This window comes from Parasteatoda tepidariorum, chromosome 10 (genome assembly GCF_982258835.1).
Source record: "Parasteatoda tepidariorum strain Cologne lab strain chromosome 10, Ptep-v5.0, whole genome shotgun sequence".
Classification (NCBI taxonomy): Eukaryota; Metazoa; Arthropoda; class Arachnida; order Araneae; family Theridiidae; genus Parasteatoda; species Parasteatoda tepidariorum.
Window position 1 is genome coordinate 5,039,631 of NC_141764.1, and position 21,057 is coordinate 5,060,687.

General features: G+C 33.5%; 1 protein-coding gene across 3 annotated transcripts in view; it reads right to left on the reverse strand.

Moving 5' to 3' along the window:
* l(2)10685 (5-methylcytosine rRNA methyltransferase l(2)10685) overlaps positions 1–21,057 on the reverse strand; it is a 213,437-nt gene that overhangs the window by 18,391 nt on the left and 173,989 nt on the right. For 2 of the 3 annotated variants that reach the window (XM_043051734.3, XM_071184172.2), the window contains one exon: positions 1,162–1,711. In XM_043051734.3, the coding sequence (XP_042907668.2) occupies positions 1,162–1,684 (523 nt within the window). In that variant the 5' untranslated portion in view covers positions 1,685–1,711. Of the gene's footprint in view, positions 1–1,161; positions 1,712–4,129; positions 4,510–21,057 lie in introns of those variants that run through there. The other variant, XM_016072222.4, reaches the window with a different exon arrangement.

Here is a 21,057-nt window from a genome sequence, read left to right on the forward strand (position 1 = left end):
CAGTCACCATCCTCCTTGAGGAAGATGGACTACACTGCAATGAATCTTCAACTATACCATACAATTACAACCATACCAAATTTCTTCATCACAGTCACCATCCTCCTTGAGGAAGATGGACTACACTGCAATGAATCTTCAACTATACCATACAATTACAACCATACCAAATTTCTTCATCACAGTCACCATCCTCCTTGAGGAAGATGGACTACACTGCAATGAATCTTCAACTATACCATACAATTACAACCATACCAAATTTCTTCATCACAGTCACCATCCTCCTTGAGGAAGATGGACTACACTGCAATGAATCTTCAACTATACCATACAATTACAACCATACCAAATTTCTTCATCACAGTCACCATCCTCCTTGAGGAAGATGGACTACACTGCAATGAATCTTCAACTATACCATACAATTACAACCATACCAAATTTCTTCATCACAGTCACCATCCTCCTTGAGGAAGATGGACTACACTGCAATGAATCTTCAACTATACCATACAATTACAACCATACCAAATTTCTTCATCACAGTCACCATCCTCCTTGAGGAAGATGGACTACACTGCAATGAATCTTCAACTATACCATACAATTACAACCATACCAAATTTCTTCATCACAGTCACCATCCTCCTTGAGGAAGATGGACTACACTGCAATGAATCTTCAACTATACCATACAATTACAACCATACCAAATTTCTTCATCACAGTCACCATCATCCTTGAGGAAGATGGACTACACTGCAATGAATCTTCAACTATACCATACAATTACAACCATACCAAATTTCTTCATCACAGTCACCATCCTCCTTGAGGAAGATGGACTACACTGCAATGAATCTTCAACTATACCATACAATTACAACCATACCAAATTTCTTCATCACAGTCACCATCCTCCTTGAGGAAGATGGACTACACTGCAATGAATCTTCAACTATACCATACAATTACAACCATACCAAATTTCGTCATCACAGTCACCATCCTCCTTGAGGAAGATGGACTACACTGCAATGAATCTTCAACTATACCATACAATTACAACCATACCAAATTTCGTCATCACAGTCACCATCCTCCTTGAGGAAGATGGACTACACTGCAATGAATCTAGGCTTGAAAAAAACTACTTACTTAGCAATCCAGTAACATCTACTCTGGGCTGAGGAAATCTTTTGAATTTCCCTCTGAAACAATAGTAAATATTCCAGTGTTCAGGAAAATGTATAACACCATGCCGAATCAGTTTTGCCTTGTAATTAATTTTAGGGAAATAAAATTCATCACACTCATCAGATTCAAACTCTCTGTTCTTAAACTCAGTTGCAGGCATGTACTCATCCTGATCGCAAGGTACTAACTCACTATCATTTTCATTATCTGATAATGAATCTGGATGAGTCATTTGTTCTTCAGGAGGATTGTATTCAGGAAGCTCTTCTATTTCTTCTGGACCTACATCTGGGTTCTCTCTAAGATTCAGATGATACATGGTTTTCATATCAAACAAATCTGAGTCGCCAAACAGGTGTTCAGGAGACTTGTTTGCACAGAAGGTATTTGCAACAGCACAGTAGTGATGAGGACATAAGAGCCCTAAACGGATAGAAGGCCAGTCTTTGTAGACAGTGCTATAGAATTGGTCGAAATGGTCCATAGCTAACTCAGTACCAGGTTTCTTTTTCTAGAAAATATTTTTTAAAAGAAATTTTAGTAAGAATATTGTGAAAAGTATTATATAACAGATGACATATAGCACAGAACACTATGAAATCAATTTATAAGATTGCAAATAGATATAAATATAGATGCTTCACTATTATAATGGCATTCTAGGGAAATATTGTAGAGTTATGTTGAAATTATAGCCAAGTTCTTTAATATATTACCCCTTGATAGTTACACTTTAAAAATATTAATTAACTCAGTAAGTACAATAATAAAAACAGACATCTTTTCCTTTCGGTGTTTGGTTTTGGGTTCTCATAAATTTATGTTTTTTTCTTTTCCCTTTCAGATTTTGCGTGTTTTCAGAGTTTTATATGGGGTTTTCCTGAAATTTTGAATAATCCAGTAAGAATTGGAAATAGTACTGAAAAGCAAGTGATTAGTTACAATTATAAACATAAAAATATACCAGATAAATCATAACTACCATAAGTCATTTAAATGACACTATACCTAATTTTTTAAATGTAGCTTTTATTTAATGCCAATTATTTTGACCTTGAATGAAAAAAATAATTTTAATTCGGAAATTAAAAAAAAAAAAAAACTAGCATAGAATAAATAGAAAATTAAAAATAATTTTAATTCAGAAATTTAAAAAAAAATAGAATAGAAAGACTGAAATTAGATAAATTTTCAATGATTAAATTAAGAGTTATGCGCAATAGCTCAACAGAAAAAAAAGGTGTAAAATAGTAAAAGTTTAACATAAGTTACAGGTTATTTTCATATAAGAAATGGAAGACTACTTGTCAAAAAGTGTTCAGCCTATAACAGAGGGTTTTATAAATGTCATGATTTTTAATTTTTACCAAACAAGATTGTGCCATGATTTTTGCTTTTGCTACTCATTAGGAATTCTTAAAGCAAGTGCTGCAGCACACTAAGGTGCGATAGAGTGAAATAAGAGGTGTCACAATGTGCCTATGACTTCAGATCATAGGAATTTGTTGCTGTTCAATAGTTAAAAGTTTCTTATTGATAGAGTTTGAATCAACATTAAACAATAGAGTTAGAGAGTAGCTGAATGAGTTGATAGAGTTTTAACTCATAACCACCACTGGACAAGTCAGTGAATATTTCTAACTATATATTTCTCAATGTTTTCACTACAGCTCTAGAACGCGAAAATCTCGCATATTTTTTTCCTTTCTCGCAATAAAAAATTATAAACGTGAGAAGTTCGGGCACTCTATTAATCAATTTTAAAATGCCGGAATTTTGGAAAAATTTTCCTCTTTTGCCATTTTGAATAAAATCCGTTTCACTTTTCTTCCTTGATCTTTCATTATTTTGAACATCGGTCCTTGTTATCTAGCTTCCCTATTTACCAGTATTGTTCAGAACCGGTGGGAACAGCAGAACACCACGCCCTCCCGAACCACGGAACCCCTTTCAGAACACATTTCTCTGCAACCACGTGTTCAGCGTAGGTAAGGTTTCTTCATGTAAGACGGTTAAATTTTTTGTGCATGAATCTAAGATGGACATATACCTTGTTAAGGCGACGTCTTCTACTCCGTAGCAGACAAATGAAAATGAAACAAATGTCGGTAGAAACGGTCAAAATGAAACAAATACGGATATTTTTCAGCCAAATAAATATAATAGCTGATGAAAAAGTAGATATAGAACATTTTCCATATGATGATGCAGCAAAAATATTCAATTAGAAGATGTTAAAAATGTATTATAATTGAAGAAATAATTTTTTTCCAAGTCTATTCGTGTTTTTTTAATTATTAGAAATCTCACTTAACTTTTTGAAATCTCACCCTGTTTTTGAGAAAGGGTGAGAAATTCTCTCCCATTTTTTTTTCCGTAATGAAAACACTGATTTCTACACTTATATGTATAAAATTTAGTACAAGTTAATTGACCGTGAAATTACTGACACATTGGCAATTTCAGTTGGCACACAAATAGGACAAATGCAGAGAAATATCCCCATTTTAGTCTATGTATTTCGTATTTGTTCATTATTGAAATAAATATAAGTCCACATAATTAGTATCAAGTCAAGAAGAGTTTATGGAAGAGAAGTAAATTTAATTTTTTGTCAAATTTTTTTTTTATTGCGTTAATAATCATGATGCACAGCAGACTGTGTTAAAATGGATTATTGATCAGCATAAAATATTTAGAAAAATCAAACAAAAATAAAAGCTTTTTTCTTTAAGTCGATAAAAATAAATTCTCAAACTATTTCAGCAACTTTAACGTGATCTACAGAAATATTCTTGCTTACAAACATTTAACAAAATTTATTAGAGATAACCAAAAGTTCACATTGCATTCATCTGGGATAAAAGGTCAGAACATGATTTTTAATATCAAGCTAATTATCGAAAGTATCAGCTTCAAAAGGTCTTACCTTTGGTACAGAATACAGTCGAACAACTTTTAGGTTTAAATGTCGGACAAATTTCAAACTTCGAAAGATAGATGCAAACATCATTTCAAAAAAAGAAATAAAATACTGTGATAAAGATAGTGATTAATTAAAAAGTGATGTAATAAGAAACATAATCCAAAAATATTTCATATCTTTGACAGTAATACTAATTACAAAAGACGTTAATATTTAACTTATGTACTGGTTTTAAAGGAATATAGTGATCTGAGCTATAAAACTTTAGTTTCAGATATTTCTCACAAATATTCAGTTGTTCTTTTGTTTACTAATAAACGAATGAGTAGTAAGATGAGGTGTACATTTACTGCTGAATTATCAATTTCGACTTAAATTGATCCATTTAAGCTTTGCACTCTAAAAATTTTAAGGAGCATTTTCACTGGGTATGAAAAGCCGTACACACTGCATCCGATTGGAATAGACTAAGTTGAGAAAAACTAAAAATCTGGTCTAAAAATTTCTAAAAGAACAATCGAAAACTCACCTTTTTAACATATTCAACAACCTTATTTCATTTAGAGAATTCCTGCGAGGGATTTCCGTTCTATATTGATTTGGAAAGATAAAGCTCTTGTATAGAAATTTTACAAGATTCTAGTTTTTTCAGGATGCAGGTAAGCTTACCCCAGACGCGCGTGCGAATGTTTACAATACGTGGGACGAATGTCACGTTACGTGGAACAATTTTTTCTCATGTTAAAAAATCGCAACCATTAGCGATCCGCATATGAAAAAATCGAAAGTATATGAGAACCTGATTGAAAAGTTTTTCATGGGAAAATATTTTCCAGTGAAAAAAATCACAAAGAGCGAGAATGGTCTTTAAAACAAACTGCTCACTCGTGCGCAAATTGCATCTGCATGCGATTACATACGGTATGAATGCTCTGAAAAATTCGCGACTGCGAATGAGATACGCTTCGATACTTTTTATTTACGTGATACTAGCTGCGCAATGGGCTATTGGCGATGGTCTGGGATACATCCCTTAGAGTGATTCGGAGATTCATCATATTCCGTTTCGTTTAAAAGGGAGGACATATCCACACCCCATCCACTCGTAGATCGTAATTTTGACCTGAACCAGACCACATCCTGGCCACGAATGAGATACAAAATGAGCAAACACCATGGAAAACTGATTGTTAAAGTCATAAAATGCAAAGACCACAGTAACTCGGATATGTATTCCGTTCTGATAATACAAACCCAGTAAAAAAGCTACTTTTACTAATACCGTGGAAAACAGAAAACGAGACCACGAATGATGTAGCTTGACTTTGAGGAGAAAGTCTTTTATACGCTCTATAATATTTAATGAAGGACACTGGAAGAGTTTTACTACGAGTTGGAGCACATGGCAAAGACTACTTGGGGTGGTCTTGGCTGTAACAGTCTGTAATGCTATGAAAGAAGAAGAATGAAATCGAATATTTCTGTAATAAAAATAATTAACTATTAAGCACTTGCACTTGGTATTTTCATAAGCTATGATAGATTCCTCGTTTCTCGAGATATATGCTGAGAATATATAGGTATTTAGGTGCATGCAGAGAACACAAGAAATGTTTAGAAATTCTTTAAGGTGTCGCGACGCTTTCTATATAAAGAGGAATTTTGAGAATGATAATTGAAAATATTTTATTAAAATTCTAAAAGGCAGTTCCTAATGGAATAGAATAATTCTATAATAAAAAGAAAAAGTAATTACCTAATAATAAGCAGCTGGTATTTACACATGATTTTGGGACTTACTTCGTTGTTTTATTTCAGTTTTAGAGACTGCAGTCCGTTAAACGGGCTTCAATATTCTAAACAAATTTTCGCGGATCTATATAGGGAACACAATGAGACTCCTTCCCTATTTCGTCTATAACTTTACTGCTTTGCATGGTGAGTGATTCAATGTAGCAAAATATCTGGCAAAGTTTCAAAGTTATAGATTAATATTGAACGGGCATTGTAGGCCATTATGTATATTCAGAATATGAGCTTTTGTGCTGATGATCCGACGCTCGTATGAAAGGAATATAAATTGGTACTCTAACTGATTTGATTAAAATTTAGTTGTTTGTTGTAGTTTACAGCTATATTGTAAAAATAAATGTAGTAAAATTTGAATACTTAGGTTCAAATTTAAGGGGAAAAAATTTATTGGCCTTAAGTTTATGCAGAAAGCACAAGAATATTTCAATGAGTCGCAACACTTTCCTTATAAAAATGAATATTTTGAATATTAATTTAAAATAATTTATTGAAACCTATAATATAGAAACTGGTTAGACATATTATATTAATTATACTACTTTACCAAGTCACAAAACTGTAGACTAATTAGGAGCATAATATGGTCCCATTGTGCAACTTATGAAAAATTGCGGAAATGATTAAAAAAAACTTGAATTACTTTTACCAGCTAGATTGCAGTCGTCAGTGGTATGGTTTGAATTGCTTAGTTGTTAATCCCGAGGTCAGTGGTTTGATTCTCTGTTCAAGCGAATTGAATTATTTTTGCTACAGAAGAAAATTTTTTTATTTTATTTTACAGGTTGTTAATTAAATATTTTTTTATTTAATTTTTCTAAGTGCGTTTATAATAAATATTTAAAAAAATTTAAAAAATTTACTCATGTTCTGATATGTAATCCCATATATTATGTGTCATATATATATGTAATACTCTTCATATTTACCAATAATTTTAAGACTTGGTCAAATATACTATATTAAATATCCATACTACCGTAGCAATTTCAAAGTTATAGACAAATTAGACTTATTAGACTTATTAAGAGATTTAATAGACTTAATTATAGCCAAAATTTTAACCTTTTTAAAGAGATATCAGTTTTAGAAATTTTATCTTAAGATTTTATACTGTAGCACCTTTCTAATAGGTTTAACGAATTACATGTCATTTATTTGAATTCAAATTTATTTTAATGACTTAGTATTTACTAAACAGATGTAATTTAAAAAATAAAAGAAAGTTGTTATATGGATTTGAATGATTGTTTTGAATTCTTAGAATTTTGTGCATTTGCAATGTACCTAAGTTAGTAGCGAGCGAAGCAATTTTCGGGGATTGGCGAGCGTTAGCGAGCAGTGGGCGCAGCCCACTAGTTATTTAAAATGCTTGAATTTATTTACACAAATGGCCTTAGTTCGTAATAACGATTGAGTCACTGAACTGATAATCCCGTGGTCCTTAGTTTGATTCCTGGTGCAGTGAAAAAATTTTTTCACTACAGAACAACAACAACAACAAAAATAATAATAAAAATTTTATTAGAATATTTATATCTTAAAAAAATATTCCTTAATTTTATTTTTAAAATTATATTTCTCTAAGTATATTCATAATAAAATCGTTAGAAATTCGGAACATTTTCGTTGCGTTCTGAATATATATAATGCCCCATTTTTCCACTTAATATTAACCAATAACTGCGGAGCTTGGTCTAATAATTATCCATACTACCATACAGAGCTACAAAATTATCGACAAACTAAGGCCACGCAACGGGGCATATCACCTTACACTGTATGCAAAACCTCGAAAATTACTTAAGAATCTTGAATTGTATAAAATGGTCAAATGGCCGCAGTGTGTAGTAGGGTTTGAAACGTTAAACTGATATCCCAGTGGATCGATATTTGGTGTTGTTGAATTTAATTATTTTTATTACTGAATAAATGTATATATTTCTTCGTTTTACAGTATATGGTAATCTTAATAAAACGTTTGTTTATTTATTTTTAAGTGTGTTTATAATAAAATGTTAAGAAATTTGAAAAAGTTTGCTCATGTTCTTAATATATATAATGCTCCAAATCTCCTCTTAACATAAACTTATAATTTTGAAACTTGATAAGATTTATTATCAGACTACATCATCATACCCATACTACATGACGTAGTACAACTACATGACCATACCAGACTACAAAATTATAGAAAAAGTATGGGTCGTCCGATGTGGCATAATAAGGACCCAATATGCAAAAATGCTGAAATGATTTAAAAAGCTCGAATTGCGAAAAACAGTCTAATGGATGAAGTCCGTGGTATGGTTTGAAGCGCTAATCCAGGTATTAGCTAAATCCATGGAGCGATTACCGGTGCAGTCGAATTTACAAAATTTTATTACTGAAGAAGAAAAAAAAAAGATTTTTTGACAGTATGTTTATCTTAACAAAATATTCGTTTATTTTATTTTTATCATTTTTTAAGCGTTTGTATAATAAAAGTGTAAGAAATTAGAAAAATATTTGGTCATGTTCTGAACATATAGAGTGATCCATAGATCCTGTTAATATTAAGCCATAATTTTAGCTCTCGACCAGATATATTAGCGATGCCACCAAACCAAGCCTTAAAATTATAGACAAATTATGGGGAATATTATGGTCCCACTGTAGAACGTATACGAAACAGAGGAAAACTCCTAAAATGCTTCAAATCAGTTAAACAGCTAAATGGCCGATGTCAGTGGTATTGTTCGAAGTTCTATACTGTTGATTCCGTAGTTCGATATCCGGTGCTGTCCAATTTAATTATTTATATTGCAGAACAAAAATATTTCTTTTATTTCCTCTAATGGCGTTTATAATAAAAACGTAATGAAAAAGAAAAGTTTCGCTCATGTTCTGAATGTATATAATGCCGCATATCCCCTCTTAAAATCACTATACTGTTAAAAAATTGGGCCGGAATAGCCAGGTTGGTAGGGCAATGGGCCCAGGTCCTAGAGTTCGTGGGTTCGATCCCCGCCGGCCAAAGACTCCCCGTGTAGTAAATGGTGACTGATGCACGTTAAATCTGTTTGAGTCACAAAGTCCTCCATGTTTCCATAACAAATCAATACCTCTGGGGGGGGCCGGGATAGCCTGGTCGGTAGGGCACTGGGCCCATATCCAAGAGGTCGTGGGTTCGATCCTCGCCGGCCGAAGACTCCCCGTGTAGTAAATGGTGACTGATGCACGTTAAATCTGTCGAGTCTCAAAGTCCTCCATGTTCCCACAACAAATCAATACCTCTGGGGGTACTGATCCAGGAGTTTCCTTGTCTTCTGGATTGGTTCAAAATTACAAGGCTACGGAGTTGAACGTTAGTAGTCGTAAACCCATGAACTTGGGTCGGCTGTTCAACGACGGTTATAAAATAAAATAAAATAAAATACCTCTGGGGTTATTGATCCAGGAGTTTCCTTGTCTTCTGTATTGGTTCGAAACGACAAAGCTGCGGAGTTAAACTTAAGTAGTCGTAAACCCAAAATTGGGTCGGCTGTTCAACGACGGATATAACTGTTAAAAGTGTTTCGAATAGAATAGAAAGCAGAAATAAGTAGATAATATTAAGTATTTACATACGCCGTCTGCTCTTGAGATTAGCAGTCTCATTAAGGGGATTGCTGTTATTTAGCAGTTCAACGTGATTCAAAATTTTAAATCATTTTAACGGATTTATTTAGGGATCCTCTGTTTAGCTTATAATTTTACGGCTTTTAGTGGCATTGTGGTTCATTATGTAACAATATATCTGTCCTTGTTTCTTAAAATCATGGGTTAATATTTAGAAAAAATATAGGCCGCTATGTATGTTCATAACATGAGTCAAATTCTAAGCTCCGACTTTCTTACTATCTTTTGCGTTCTCTAATTCGTCAATAAATTTGTGGTTTGGCATGGTGTATAGTGTAACAATAAATGCCACCCAGTTTTAAAATTGAAGGCTAATATATAGTAAAAATATAGACTACTATTCGGCATATGCAGAGAATAAAAGAAATCTTTAGAAATTATTCAAAGTGTTGTGACGTTTTCTTTATATAGGAAAATATCGAGAACAAAAATTCAAAATATTTTATTAAAATTACCATACCGTTAAAAAAAAAGGGACTGGCGGTCCACAGAATTGCAGTCATACTAACAGGATTAAACATTTTAAGTAATTTTCCGTGATTCATATAGTAGTAGGGACCCTTCTGGGTTTCGTCTATAATTTCGTGTTGGTGTGGTACATTGTAACTATACATCTGATCAAAGTTCAAAATGATAGGAGAATATATTTAGTGAAAATATAGGTCATGAGTCTCAGTTTTATAATAATCTAAGTTTTAGGGAATGATAATTTTACTATCAAACCCCCAATAATGTGTCTGAAAATTTTCGGCTTGGCTTGGTGATGAGGAATGTAATAATAATACATCTGATCAAGTTTCAAATTATAGCTTTATATTTAGAACACGAGCTAAAATAATACCGACGTTTTTTGTTATAAAGGGAATATTACAATGAAGTCCCTTTGTGCTCCTACTGAGTGGTCTATAATTTCACGGCATGGTGTACATTGTAACAATAAATGCCGCCAAGTTTGAAAATTAATAATATTTAAGCAAAATGAAGACGAGAAACACTTTTCTTTATAAATAGGAATATTAAGAACGATAATTTGAAATATTTTATTACAATTACTATAAAGTAAAAAATGGTTCCCAGTAGAATAGAATAATTCTGTAATTAAAAGAAAAAATTACTAATAGGTTTACGATTAACTAATGTTTAACTCCATGGCCTCATAATTTTGAACCAAATCCAGAAAAAAAGGGAACTCCTGGATCAAGTATTGGGAAAAATCCTCCTTCGTGGAGGACTTTTTGATAGAACTAACCAGCATTTGTGTTAGACGGAGAGGAAAACCACAAAAACTTCCCGCGGTTAGCCCAATGGCAAGCGGACTCTAGCCCATGACCCATCTACTACTGAGGATATTTTATGTCAGCACTGTGGTGGGTGCGAGCCTGGTGCGGTATTCGTATCGACCAGCCATCGCTGGGACTCAAACCCGGCTCTCCTCATTGGAAGGCGAATGCTCTCTATCCCCTGAGCCACCAAATTAGGTCACATTGTGCCCCTACCGATTCATCTCTAATTTTAGCTTGGAGTAGCATGCAAGCATAATGTAACAATAGATGCCGCCAAATTTAAAAATTAAAGTTTAATAATAATTAGGAAACATATAGGCCTCTAGGTTTATGAGAGAGCACAACAAATCATAAAAAATTTTCAAAGTGATCCAACGATTTTTTTTATAAAAATGAACACTGTGAATGATAATTTAAATTATTTCATTAAAATTACAATACTGTAATAAATTTTTCAAATAGAATAAATTTATTATGCAAAAAAAGAAAGAAAAATAACTAGTTAATAATTAGCCGCTAATATTTTCAATTGCTATGATAGATTTCTCGAGATATGAACTTGCGCTCTTGGCACTAGTAGTCTTGCCCTTTATTTCACGGTATTGTGGTCATTTGGTTCTTTTATTTCATCTATAACTATGTGGCTTTGCGTGATGGTATGGTACATTATAAAAATATCTCTGACCAATTTTTAAATAATATAGGTTAATATTTAGAGAGTATAAAGGACATTATGTACTTTCATTACATGAGCTAAATTCTAAGTTCCGATTGTTAACATTTCAATAGGGCCTCTCTGTGAGTTTCCTATTATGCTCATAATTTTTCGTCTTGCGTAATGGTGCGAAACGTTGCCAAATGGTGTGAAACAGTTGCCAACGTAAGCAAATGCCACGTTTCAACAACCAATCAGGATCGAGATACCCACACTTGCAGTCATCCCATTGTTTACAGTTTAATTTATAACATAGCTACCAATGAAAAAAATTCTATTTTTCAAACGACTCTCCTGTCGAAGTTTTTGAACAACTTTTTGAAGGGTTAAACCACCCAGAGGGTTAAAATTGCCCCTTGCAAATCATTGTCTCAAGATGATATCACAAACAGTTCTGAAGTCATAAGAAAGTCACACTCACAAACTCTTCCTTTCATTAAGATTTATGGTATAAAAATGATTGGTATAATTAAATTATTTAGTATCAAAAGCGCTGTTCTAGCTATAGATACAGTTGTGATATTGGAATTATACTCGCGTCGTTGGCATCATCCATGAATTACAAATATTTTTTGCGATGTTAGAAGGAAGATATCCATTTTCCTCGACTTAAACAGCCAAAAATACTCATTGAGAATGTATCCAATTAAGCCTGTGCATTGTTTGAAATCCGTCGTGGGTGGAAGAAAAAAAACATTAGTTTCAGGGATATTTTTGCCATCATTGAAAAAAAGGTTTTCTTTGATAAGGAAAGTATTAGTTTCCTCCTCAAAGGAGAAAATTCAGCAAGTTTGAGACTAAAAATATCTTCAAGAGACTCTTAAAAACCTCAATGTTCGGATGTCATGTCAAAAAACAGTTATTGTCAAATCCAAAGAGTATGTCATCTTATTCTAGACGGGGTTAGAGTCCACTTGCCGTCAGGCTAACCGTGGAAGATTCTCGTGGTCTTCCTCTCCATCTAACGCAAATGCGGGTTAGCTTCATCGAAAAGTCCTCCACGAAGGCAAATTTCTCCCGATACTTGATCCAAGAGTTCCCTTGTCTTCTGGATTGGTTTTAAAATAACAGGGCTACGAAGTTAAACATTAGTAGTCGTAAACCCAAAATTGGGTAGGCTGTTCAACGACGGTTAGAAAATAAAATTAAAAAAAAAAACATGTTATTGAAGGACAATAAATGGAGAGCCCTGTTAAGACAACCTTTAACTTTAGACTCCTTGTTTAAAATGAAATCAACGAAGTGTACACATTAGGCTCACCAATTCATTATTGAAGGGGAGAAATTTTTTTCTTAACATAATCTAGTGAATCAGTATAGAGGAAGGCCCAACATTAAAGTCAGTCAGAGGAAAGCATTCCTAATAATCAATTTTCATTTCGTTTCTGCTTCTTCGGGCAATCAAACAGGTATTTGATATTTTCAGTTTTGTTCCGATCCTAATATTCCTGTCAATTCTAAGTAACGCCAACAGATGGCGCCTACACTAGTATAAAACCTTTGTGTTTAATTTATCTTTACCCTTTCTCAATAAAATTCATAAAAGACAACAAATCTGTTTGTTGATGTTCTTGAGTCCTTCCAAGTTCTGTCTTCCTAAGTTTGTTTTCTTCCTCACTAAAATATTAATTTGCAAACCCTAATATGTCTACTTTTTTAACTTATTTTATAAAATTACAGTCTTCTTCAGCTTCTTAAACCCCAGTTCTTAAAATACAGGGTGATTCAGAACAGCGTTTAAGAGATGATTGTGCACGTCACAAGGATTGCAGAGTTATGCGGGGCTTGGAATGTACACTTTACGGAGTACTTCTCTTTTGCGGACTGCCGAGCGCCTTTAAACCTTTATGAAAGTTGTTTTAAGTTTTGTATGAATTGTCTAAAACTGCTTAAAATAAGCTCTTAAGTAACTATGCTTTGTCGTAATCTAATGATTTGACGTCTATGTGTTACCGTGCATTTCTAAATCTTTATGATTTGCCCCAACTTTCTTCCAAGTTGCGCGGAATCTCCCTGTATATCACGTTAAACCTTGTATCTGTTCAAAATTTAAAGGTTTCGCGGTTGAAGTAAGACCAAATACACTGGTTATCATAAATTAAGGAAAATTCACAAAAATCGCGATAACTCAAGAAATTACACATGGAATTTTATGAAACTTACCCACAATATACAACACATAGTAAGGTATTAAACAACATAAAAAGAAATTATCAGACATTAATAGTAGTATAGAAATTAGCACATGTATAAAATAAACAAATTGGAAGTATCGGTTTGCAATAGAAAAAGTACCTTTAATATGGAATATGATTGCCTCTAGAAGCAATACAGCACAAACAGCGATGTGTGATGCTTTCAATTATGCGGTCTATCAGTTCAATAGGAAGTGAGAGCCATTGCTCTTGTAAAGCAGTTGCAAGCGTGGCAAGGGTCTGAGGGGGCGGATTGATGGCAGATACACGCCTCCCTAGAGCATCCCAAACGTGCTCGATAGGATTCAAGTCCGGGGATCGAGCTGGCCACTCCATGCGAGTAATTGTTTCCTGTTGAAGATAATCATCAACAATGCGAGCTCTGTGTGGTCTTGCATTATCGTCCTGTAACAGGAAGCAATCACCAATTGCCCCGGCATATGGGCGCACATAAGCATCAAGGATGTTGTCTCGATAAACCTGAGCATTCACGGTTCCCCTTGGAAAGACATGGAGGTATGTGCGCCCTCCTAAGGATATGCCTCCCCAAACACAGACACTGCCTCTTCCGTATGCATCTCTTTCACGGATGTTTGATGGATGATAACGGGTCCCAGGTTCTCTCCATATCAAATAACGTCTACTGTCACTTTCTAGACTAAACCTGGACTCATCCGTAAAGAGAACAGGCCTCCATTGATCTGACGTCCAGTGGACATGTTGTCGGGCCCACTGCAAACGGTCTCTCCTATGGCGTGATGTGAGCGGCACGCAAATGGCTGGTCGTCTCGCATACAGACCACCTTCGTGGAGCCTTCTGCGCACAGTTGACGTTGACACCAACCTTCCGGTGGCTGCAGCAAGAGAGGATCTAAGATGTGTCGGAGTAGCGGTTCTATTCCTGCGTGCACTTAATGTCAAATATCGGTCATCGGCACTGGTCGTAACAGTTGGCCGTCCTTGACTGAACCTCCTAGATGCCGAATCTGTGGTTTGAAATTGCCTCCAAAGTCTATGAACCACAGATGGACTCACATTTAGCCATCTGGCCACTTCTGATTGACTCTGCCCTGCCTCTAGTCTCCCGATGGCTCTCCATCGTAGTTCTTCAGGCAAATGATGCCTAGAGGTCATTATTACGAATTGGCTATCTCAGATTTTCAATGTCGCAATCACAGTAAAATTTGTGTGCTTTCTCTCAAACTTGGACTTTTATGCTCCAGGCAGATGACGTAAGCCGAGTGCAGCGCCACTAATTTGCATATTGCAATTTTACTCAGCTACTCTTAGTGGACAACATATGCAAATTTTGCACGGTTTGGCTTACTTTTGAAAGAGTTATCGCTATTTTTGTGATTTTTCCTTAATTTATGATAACCAGTGTACTTGAAGATAATAATAAGTTTTTAGAAAGTGCAAGATACAATAAGTGTAAACAAAAGTGTTACGTAAATTTTTACTTGTACTTGTTCACAATTTATTTCTCCTTAACTGTTTATTCTATCCACTCGTTGTTGGTTTCATTCGATTATATGGTTGATGGTATATACAATATAAACACCATGCACAAGAAACAATACTGATTTTGTATAGTGCGCAAAAAAAATAAACGGATGACCCTTAATAATTTTTGATCTAATGATCGAATCTTAACGTTCTAGGACTCAATCTTAATGGCTCGAGGGGATGATCTCAAATATGCTGATCAATAAGTGCAGACGATATTTTAAGTTACGAAATCAGACACAAAAGCGTACTTTCGCTGAATAAACATATAGATTTTTCGACGGATTTGGATTTCTGACCCTCAAAAATATAGGGAGTAGCAGCAATCTGGTAAATAGGGTCCCGATAGTTTAGTCAGGAAAGGGGTCCAAAGTTTAGACCCCTTAATGTTAATTTAATTTTTTGCGTATTTCACTATATCTCCGGAACTTTTCAAGCGAATTGAAAAATTTTTGCAAGCAATTCTAAAACTCTTTTGCCTGAAGATAATTCAAAGCAAGAAATAAATTTTAGTAAATATTTATTATTTTTTATTATTTTATTTAATAATAGTAAAAAAAAATTTGAACTGTGAAGGTATGCAATTTTTTGCTTTATTTTAAAGAACGTAATTTTATATGGCAAAATACAAAATTTGAGCAAAATCGGTTGAATAGTTTCTAAGAAATCGAATATCTGACTTCTTTGAAATTCAACTTCTCAGTAACTATTCGATTGATTTTGCCCAAATTTTGTATTTTGCCATGCAAAAATTACAGTCTTTAAAATTATGCAAAACATTTTATACCTTACGATAAAAAAATTTTTCGACTATTACTAAATAAAGGAAGGAAAAAATAATAAATATTTAATAAAAGTTTTTTTTTGCACGGAATTATCTCTGGATTAATAAATTCGATAATTGTATGCAAAAATTTTTTAAATCAATTAAAAAGTTCTCGACACGAAACAAAATACGCAAAAAGTAAAATTAACATAGAAAGCACTGAGTGCGCGTAATATTTTATACATTTTACTGCCCATGCATGACGTTTAATTTTCCAATTTATGTTTTAATAAAACTTTATTTGCCGTTTTTGTCTTGCTCAAGTTCAACAAACAACAAAATTTATAAATACGATTAGGGCTAATTATCTTATCATTCTTACGTAGAATTTATTACATTATAATTAATCATATTACTAATTATTATCTATAATTATTATTATCAATTTTTTTGTTATAATTTATATAAAGCTTTTAAATCAGCATTGAATAAATTATTGGAAATTTTATTTGGAAATAATGTCTGCTTTTATGACACCAGGCATCATCTAAAATATATTGCCCCATTTTAGCCATAGCAGGAACTTTCAACTCTGCTCGATATTTGCAAGCACACTTCATAGGCACAGTTTGCTGCAATAATAAATAACAACATTTTATAAGTTTCTGTGTTTCATCATTAGCATTATTTGCTTTACTTATCTTAACCTCTTCAAGACATCAAACTGATGTGGTTCATTATCAGTTCATGGTTCATGAACAATTATCCACATCACATTGCCTTGAGTCATGACAATTACCGACAGGCTCATAACCAACCGAGCTTCCATGCAATCATGACATATAAATAACAAAAATATAATATGTAAATATGTTACGTGTCTGTTATTCTAGGAGTCTAACTTAGCCTGTCGATAATAGTGCCGTAAGGACGACTACTTCGCAATTTGATCTCTAGAGAAATCCAGAATCTTCATTCCAGCTACCTTTTGATGCCATTCAACTTCATGCAGATCATCCCAAATCGGCCAAAAATCATTTCCTTCGGTACAAAGTCCCCCGATTTTTTACGGCACTCAAAATTAATTAAAGAGATTTAAAAATTTTAAGCTCAAATGAAACTCAATAAGAGTAAAATGCAATTTGTTGAAATTTCAAGTGAATTGTCGAACGCCTGGGCGAAGTTAAATTTGAGCTTTCTTTTTCCTTTCTGAAAAAACGTCATTTAAAATTTTAGTAAGAATAAGATATCCCAGCATATCTACTATGGCAGACTATTTGAAGACAGCTAGCAGCATACTTAGAGCAGAAATGAACAATGGAATCAAAATGGCTGATAAGTGTTTCTTTGGACTGGGGAGACAACTTAAGATCGAATCTTCTGAACCGAAAAACAAAATTTGAAACTCTATAAGACACTCATACTTGCTGTGCTGCTTTGTGGAAGCGAAACTTGGACCGTGAATTCAGATATACGAAGGACATTTTCGAAAGAAAGATTCTCAGAGCCATCTTTGACTCAATTCTAAAAAGGGCATGCTGACGAACCAGATATAATTTTCAAATTTAATTAAGTATATTTTTTATCTCATTTTATTACCATCGTTGAACAGCCATTCGGTTTACAACTACTAATATTCAACTCCGTTGCCTTGTAATTCTGAACCCAATCCAGAAGACAAGGGAACTCCTGGATTAAATATTGGGAGAAATTTTGCCTCCGTGGAGGACTTTTTGATGGAACTAACCCGCATTTGCGTTACATGGAGAGGAAGACCACGAGAACCAGCCACGGTTAGCCTGACGGCAAAGGGACTCTTACCCATGATCCGTCTACCACTGAGGATTTTTAACGTCAGCACTGTGATCGGTACGAGTCAGATACGGAATTCGTATCGTCCAGCCATCGCCGGGATCGATCCTGGTTCACCTCATTCGAAGGCGAACTCTCTATCCCCTGAGCCATCGCGGCTCTTTAATTAATAATTTAATTACTATAGTAAGGAAAAAGTGTAAGTAAGTAAAATGTAGCACTTGCTTTCAAAAACTTCAGAATAATAGGAGGGGGCCCAACAAAAGATTCGGCTGATGGTATCAACCATCCTCACAAAGCCTATGACCGCTGTATCTTCTTCATTTGTATAAGCTTAACAACCTCATCATCACAGGAAATTGGGTGAGCTTTGGCCTTTTCCACAACATTTCTTCATGCAGTTCCCTTGGTATTTGTAAGACCTTGCCAGTTCATTATCCCAACGGTTTCGGAATCCATGTTAATGGGGTCTAGCCATAAAGTTTTGGATGTCTTTTAGTTCTATACTTTCAGAAAACTGTTTCCAAATGTATATAATATCGAATAAAGAAAATCAATTTTTTGTGGTATTTTCCTTCAGGCGTATAGAGAAGTATGATCTAAGTATTATACATTAGTTCAAACACTACCCAAACTAAATAATAATTATAAGAAGAACGAAAAAAATAATTATTTCAATGAAAAAATTCTTAATCTTTTAATGTTCTCTATTTTAATTAGTAAAAGAAATTTCTAAGGGAAAGTTTTTTTTTTACTCGAAGAACAGTTACAGTGCTTATTTTCCTTTACGAACCATTTTTCATTAAGTTAAAAATTTCGCTTTTTGTTTTGGCAGCACCTTGACGCCTTCATGTTATTGTTTGGGCTTGACGAAGCTCGAGTTATTGTAAACAATGACGAGGTCTTATCGATATTTCGGTGCTGCCTTGTGTTTCACTGCTGTCCTCACTTCTTTAATGAGAAAAAGGTTAATATCCAAAACAATGGCTCGTAAACGAGGCAGTTCCGTTTTTAGTTCTAGATTCATGAAAATTATTCCCGGGAGCATCCTCTATTCACAAAATTTTACGCTCTTATATAAAAAAAAAAGTAGTCTCATGCATAAATATTTCAGATTATATCGTCTGCAATTTTCTCCTGAATAACTGTTAAAGAAAGCAAAAATTATGAGAGCTCGCTAAATATTTAATTCTTTGCTTAGAAAAGATGCGACAAATATTCTTTTCAAGGATGATGTATCCCCATACGTTAGAGTATAACTGCCTTATTAAAAGTGATGTAAATAAAGAAACTCTTAAATTCTGACTTTTTTTTTATTAAGAAAAAACTCTGCAAAATAAATCTTTAAATTTTGTACAGTATTAAGTTTTCTACCAATCTATTACTTTAGAAATGCATTCTGTTTTGTAGTCCGGAATTTGCCTTTTTTCATTCAAAAACGATAACTTAATGAGCGAAATTATATATTATGTTATTAAAATACTATTATTAAAATAATGACAACAATTGTGAGGTGTTTTTCCAAAATTTGTCTCCAGAACGTATTCTAAAGGAAAAACACGAAGTTAATTTAGTTTGTGCAGACAGTTCTATAAATACTCGTGGCTTTTCGAAATCGTTTTCTAACTTTTAGTTTCGAATTTGTTCAATAAAATAAGACTTGCTATAAGACCTTTTTGATAAATGAGAAAAATAATATAATTTTGAGTGTTAACAATTCTATTAATGGCTGTTTTTCAGAATTGTTTTTGAATATTGTTCTTTTCGTTCTATAAAATAAGACTTAAAAGTGAGAAGAACTTAATTTTTAGCTCAAGCGATTCTGTAAAAGGCGGTTTTTCGGCATCGTTTTTTCCTGGTATACTGATTTCTTGGTTTAAGTCAACCTTTTATTTTTGGTTTCTAGAAAGCAAATATGCCATGTGTATTAGTCGATAGCTGTCAATACGTCGATTATTATTCCTATAGTCGTAATCCGTCAAATGATGCTAAATGCGTGGCAAAACGTGAATTCAAATGTTATTGTGAAATCTTTTAAATAGTGTGGAATTTCGAGTTCTTTGGAGGAAGCGTAGAAGACTAGTTTTTGTAGAAATCAGTAGATGACGTAGAATCCATTGCAGAATGAGGGTGTAAGCGACACTGCTAATTTTACAGAATCTATCACAGATGATGTTCTGGAATCTTAAATTTGTAGCATTAAAAGTTTACATTGTGTAATATTTTTCGAAATACATTTGAACAAATTAATTTTTCTTATTATCAATTTTTTTTCTGAACGAACTAAGGTTTCTCAAAAAAAATTTTATATATGAAGAAATTAATAATAAGAAAAAAGGCAAAATTAATTGCAGTGTTTACTGCGAAAGGCAATGTTTATAATGCACAGTCAACGAATGTCCAACTTTCTTATTGGTGTATAAGTCGACCCCCTGATTTTTCGAAAATTTGACATATACATCGGAATATATGGTATTTTTAATTTTGAACTTTTTGTTCATTAAAACAAAGCTTATCACAAGACTTTTTGTTAAGTGAGAAGAAAAAACTTATTACTCATTGGCAAAATGGGTCTTATTTTGGGTTGGATGGCGTGCGCTCTTTATTTGGACGTCAACACTCTTTTCAACTGTGTTCAAGATTAATAGTAAACAGTGCACATACGTTGCTATGGCTACCGCTGCTGTTTAATAATTTTTTTGGAATTCCTTTTTTCTTTTTATTTTCTCCAGCAGTCATTCTTAATGTATTTACATAATAATAATTAAAAGTATTTTTATATTATTTTTATTATTAACGTATAACTACTAGCTTGACGTTGATTTTAATATAAATATGAATACTGAAGAAGGAAAAGTATTTTGTAACGTCTTGAAGCATGTATATAAAAGGATATGAAAATCAATCCGACGACAAGCATCCATGGAGACAGTTTTTGCAACCCATGATTTGAAATGTTTAACGGAGTCAATCCAGAAAGAAAAATCATTTGACCAATGGGTAACCAGTAATCGTAATAAAGCGATCAAAACAAATTTTTTTTTCTTTTTGTGCAAACGATTCAAATCCTTAAAAATTTTTATGAAGTAATGGATTTGGAAGGTAGGAACTCTGTTGATTTGTTATTTTCCACCATTTCCATTATCCACGATCATATAACAGTAAAGATTTAATTGTTGCATTTG